At 37.1% G+C, this 5,007-nt stretch overlaps 1 protein-coding gene across 2 annotated transcripts in view; it reads left to right on the top strand.

Moving 5' to 3' along the window:
* Positions 1-5,007, top strand: part of sfswap (splicing factor SWAP) — a 121,013-nt gene that overhangs the window by 60,421 nt on the left and 55,585 nt on the right. For both annotated transcript variants that reach the window (XM_016548269.1, XM_016548270.1), the window contains exon 13: positions 2,922-3,106. In XM_016548269.1, the coding sequence (XP_016403755.1) occupies positions 2,922-3,106 (185 nt within the window). The remainder of the gene's footprint in view (positions 1-2,921; positions 3,107-5,007) is intronic.

The raw sequence follows: 5,007 nt of genomic DNA, 5'->3' as shown, positions 1-5,007 counted from the left end.
TAATTGATTGGATTGAGTGAACAAATGAATGTCTCTCTCATAAAGACGGTAACTTATTTTGTTTTTGAACCTTTTTTTTTTTTTTTTTTTGAATGTTTGAGCTTGACAGCCCTAGTCCTCATTTACTTTCATTATATGTGAAAGAGTAGAGCCAGGATATTGTTCAATATTTCGTTTTCCATGAAAGACAGAAAGTCATAGAGTTTGGAACGTAACAAGGGTGAGGAAATGATGACATGTTCACTTCGTGTGAACTATTAGTTTAACAAGAGATGCACCTTTCGTTATAACATGCATGCTTTGCATTGGTTTTCTTGTTCCCCATTAAAAATGAATTTAGTTAAATCTCATCACTGACATTGGACTGCACCCGGCAGACACTCCGGCCGATCCTCATTTACTTTCATTATATGTGAAAGAGTAGAGCCAGGATATTGTTCAATATTTCGTTTTCCATGAAAGACAGAAAGTCATAGAGTTTGGAACGTAACAAAGGTGAGGAAATGATGACAGATGTTCACTTCGGGTGAACTATTAGTTTAACAAGAGATGCACCTTTCGTTATAACATGCATGCTTTGCATTGGTTTTCTTGTTCCCCATTAAAAATGAATTTAGTTAAATCTCATCACTGACATTGGACTGCACCCGGCAGACACTCCGGCCGAGCGCTGAGCACTGAGCAGCAATGCTCCTGGAACGCAGGGGTAATTACAGTAATAAGACCAGATGCCCAGAGGAAGTTTACTGCACAAGGAAGTGAAATAAATGGCACTGCAGCCAAGAAGGCCTCACTCAGTGGCAAACTAGTTTAGATTGCATGATTATCGATCCATCCGGAGGAACATAATCTGTATTGATGAGCTGTTAAAGAATCACAGATGCACGATTCAGCAAACGCTCGGTCTGTTTTTATGTGTCCATCTATTACCTTTAGTTTATTTACTGAATGGAGTGAGTTGCTGCCTCAATTGCAGATTGACTTCTGAAGTGTGCAGATGAGAAATTATGCAAGAAAAAAGAAATTTGCAGGAAAATGTAGAAAATTACTAGAGTCATTGCTTTTAGAAATGCCACAAGCAAATTACAGGTGTTAAGTGCTGTGGGTTGCATTGAAAAGGCTTGTCACACATGTATTGCAACGTTATTGCAGTCCTTTATCTAGGAATGCACACAAGCTCTTTGAAAAGAGCAGTGATCAGTAATGTAAAAGCAAATTAATTACATATGACTTGATTTGTTTGCAACTTCAATGCATTTTAGACTAATCGTATTCTTGTAACAACTATACATGAACTTGCAAAAATGTCTAATCATTTTCAATTTTTAAATTTTGGGGCATTTTAGGTGAAACCTTGTGGAATATATCAATTCTGAAAGAAAAGCAGTCATTATTTACTCACCTGTATGAATTTCTTTCTTCAGTGGGCCACAAAAACTGATTTGTTTTATTTATGTCCTGCCAATGTTTTTTTATGGAAGTGAACGAGTGTTGTTAAGTGAATCAGTGTTATTTGAGTACCATTATTTATAAACTACTATTATATTATTTAATACTTTGAATTATCTTTTCTTTTTAGAATTTTTGTTTGAGTTTTAGTAATTGTTACCCGCTTTTGTCATTTGTATTAGTTTAAATATTTATATTAGCTGTATAGCTTCAATTTCTTTTTAGTAATTTTAGTACTTCAAGTTTTTCATCTACTATTTATATTTTATTTAATATGTATATTTTTAGAAATAGTTAACAACCACAATACTTACTGTATGTCTTCTGAATGTCTGATGATAGCATTATGTGAGAAGCAGATTGAAATGTCAGTTATTTTTCCCTGAAATTTGGAAATCTGCCTTAGATCTCATGAGATGTGGAGGTAATGAGAGAAGTGTCAATGTCCAATTTGTGAACGGATCATATCAGATCTTTTCAATAAATTAGTTGGTCTGCCTCACAAAACTGATTTGAATGATTCGCTCAACAGTTGGACTGAACTGGTTCTAAGTGATTCAATTAAAGATATATATTATAATATTGTACAAGTAATATGTACAATACAATCCTTTCTTTTCCTTTCCAGGAACACATCTGAAATAGTTTAATAGTCGCTGCTCTTCATTTTTAGTGCGGTTTGTCTCTGAGCTCTCATTAAAGCGAGGGCACAATAACAGAGGATTAGGTTAAATCGTAACAGGACGGCAAGGCTTCAAGATTGTTTTTGTTTCAAGGCTGTGCAAATAACTTGCGATTGTCGAAATACATGTGGGAAGGAGCTTTGCTGATTGAGAGACATCTTAAACAAGTTTCCTTCCCAACTCATCTTTCTTTATCGCTGTTACACATAGTATTATCTCACTCGCAGTGACGTAATGGAGAAGACTCTGTTCTCTCTCCAGTTGTGTTTGTTCCTGAGTTATACGTGATTGTCCGTGGCAGGGGGCCTATTTTTAGTGCGGACACTGACAGGGCCCTCTTCTTGTTCTTGTAGAATATAATGACTTGTTTTTTTCCCTGTATTCCTTTTGTTATTTCTGTTCTCATGAACAGAAGCTTACTTAAGCTAGCTAAGACACCATCAACCGTTATAAAATCCGTAGCCAGGCAGCCTTAAACACCTAAGCAGAGAGTGAATGTCAGAAGGGATAATTCTATCGCGGTAGATGTGAAACATTAAAATGCGACTCATCGTTATCGTGTAGCTTTTTAAGCTCTATGCAGTTTTTATGAGGCACGCTGGCTTACAAAACCAGGTAAGTCACAAGCAGCCTCGTCTAGAAACATTTTGCATTTGCTTAGTAGCAGAAACACAGTGCACTTGTGCACGCAAGCTCCCTTGCCTATGCTTTTAGTTGTCAGAGTATATGGTGTGTGTCAAGACAAATGTGTACGTGTGTGTCTGACCTTTCCTCCCTTTTCTCTTCCAGCCAAACAGAAGCTGGAGGACCGGTTAGCAGCTGCAGCGAGAGAGAAGCTCGCCCAGGCCTCCAAAGAGTCCAAAGAGAGGCAGCTTCAGGCTGAGCGCAAGAGGAAAGCCGCCCTCTTCCTGCAGACTCTGCGAGGACCAGAGGCTGAGGTCAAGCGTACTGAGGAAACCGCTGCTGCGCCTAAGGTTTGTTTGTTTGAGTGTCCGTCTACCACCACATATACCTAGGCTTTCTCTGAATTCCTAGTACTTGCATGAACTGAATTTGAAAGACGTTCAGATGTGTATTATATACTGTATCTGCCATATTGACATTGAACTTTGAATTTAACCACAAATAACAATTTCTTGCTACCTATAGTGCTTACGCTTGAAAATAGCCGCCCACTCTTCGTTTTCGCTTTCATTGCATTTCTTGACATGCTCGCCCTGACAAAAAAATGTCTCTGTTTTTGCTCTGCACTTCAGAATCATCCACCGTGCCATCATGGTTATAGATTTTAGCGTTTTTATTTCATCGGTCAGCATCAGGATTCCTACTCAGAAACGCTACTCTGGTTTCCTTGCGGTTTGTTTAGTCAAGTCCCCCTGTAAAGAAAAGCAACATATTTTATCGATCCATCAGGAATCTTGTGGAAATGCTCATTACTGCAAAATTATTCCTGACATCCGTTTTTCAGCAGTCTCTGGGGGTCAAGTGTGACTTTGTGTGCTGACAGACTAGATGAGATGAAATGCGAACGTATAGACGCTGTTAATTCTATCCCAGTTGTATTGTTATGGGCTTGCAAGAGGAGTTGTTCCTAATTAGTTGTGCTGACAAAGCTGCTGTCTCCCAGGAAAAATGTGTGTTTGTACTTGTGAGTTTATTTGGATTTGTTTATCTTGTCAGCGTTTATTGAAGCAGCCCTGATGATTTCTAAATCCACTGAAGCTTTGACTGAAAATGTCAAAATATCTTCTATACTTCCAATTACATACACTACCATTCAAATTTTTGGGACCAGTAAGATTTGCTTTTTGTTTTTTAGTTTTTTTACAAATTAATAAATGAATAAAACAATAATACATTTATTCAGCAAGGATACATTAAACTGATTGTCAATTGTCAAAAGTGACAGTAAAGACATTTATAATGTTACCAAAATATATATATATATTTCCATTAAATGCTATTATTCTGAACTTTCTATTCATCAACAAATCCTGAAGTAAATGCATCATGGTTTCCACAAAAACATACATATATACAAATATAACAGCTATTTTAACTTGTAATAATATTTCACAATATTACTGTTTTACTGTGTTTTTGATCAAATAAATGCAACCTTGATGAGCATAAGAGTCTTCTTTCAAAAATATAAAAAAGATCTTACAGACCCCAAACCTTTAAACAGAAGCCCAAATTGAAAATTGTCATAATTTGCTTAACTGGTTTAAGTTCCTTTTTTTTTCTGTGGAACACAAAAATATATTTTGAAGAATGTTACAGCTCCAAAAGCACCATAACAGCACCATAAAACATGTTTTTCAGTAAAAAATGGCTTCTTCAAGTCATATGGACGACTTTTATGATACTTTTGTGGTACTTTTTTGAATCTTGATAGCTACCTAGTCAATATTTTTACTATAAGCGGCATGAACATTTTTTAAAAAATATTTCCTTTTTATGTTCCACAGAAGAAAGTCATAGGAGTTTGCAGAGACACTCATTCCTTTAAGGACACAGAGTTGGGTTTTTAAAGGTTTTCTGCATTTCTCTATGGCTAAATATTGTGTATGGTGTCTGCTTAGAGTGGTTTCTCTCAGCAGGTGTTTTTGAGATCGTATCCATGATCTTCCTCCAACTCTCACTATAATGGCCAACGCTGCCTGTGTGCAGCTCATATTTCCCCTGATCTTCTCCGCAGGCTGCAACACAGTTTCTTCTCCAGAAAGTTTGCTCCATGGTGTCCATGGAGGAAGAACGAGAAAGGCAGAAGTGTGAGATTGAGAGACGCCATTAGGAAAAGTGAGAGAGAGTAGGAGTAGGAGAGTGGTGGAGACTAATCTCGGCGTTTGTCTCCACAGGTGTGCGGTTCAGC

The sequence above is a fragment of the Sinocyclocheilus rhinocerous genome, unplaced genomic scaffold (genome assembly GCF_001515625.1).
Source record: "Sinocyclocheilus rhinocerous isolate Xijiao unplaced genomic scaffold, SAMN03320098_v1.1 scaffold192, whole genome shotgun sequence".
Lineage (NCBI taxonomy): Eukaryota > Metazoa > Chordata > Actinopteri > Cypriniformes > Cyprinidae > Sinocyclocheilus > Sinocyclocheilus rhinocerous.
The sequence above is the reverse complement of the archived record's forward strand: the minus strand, read 5'-3'. Positions and strand labels throughout refer to the sequence as shown.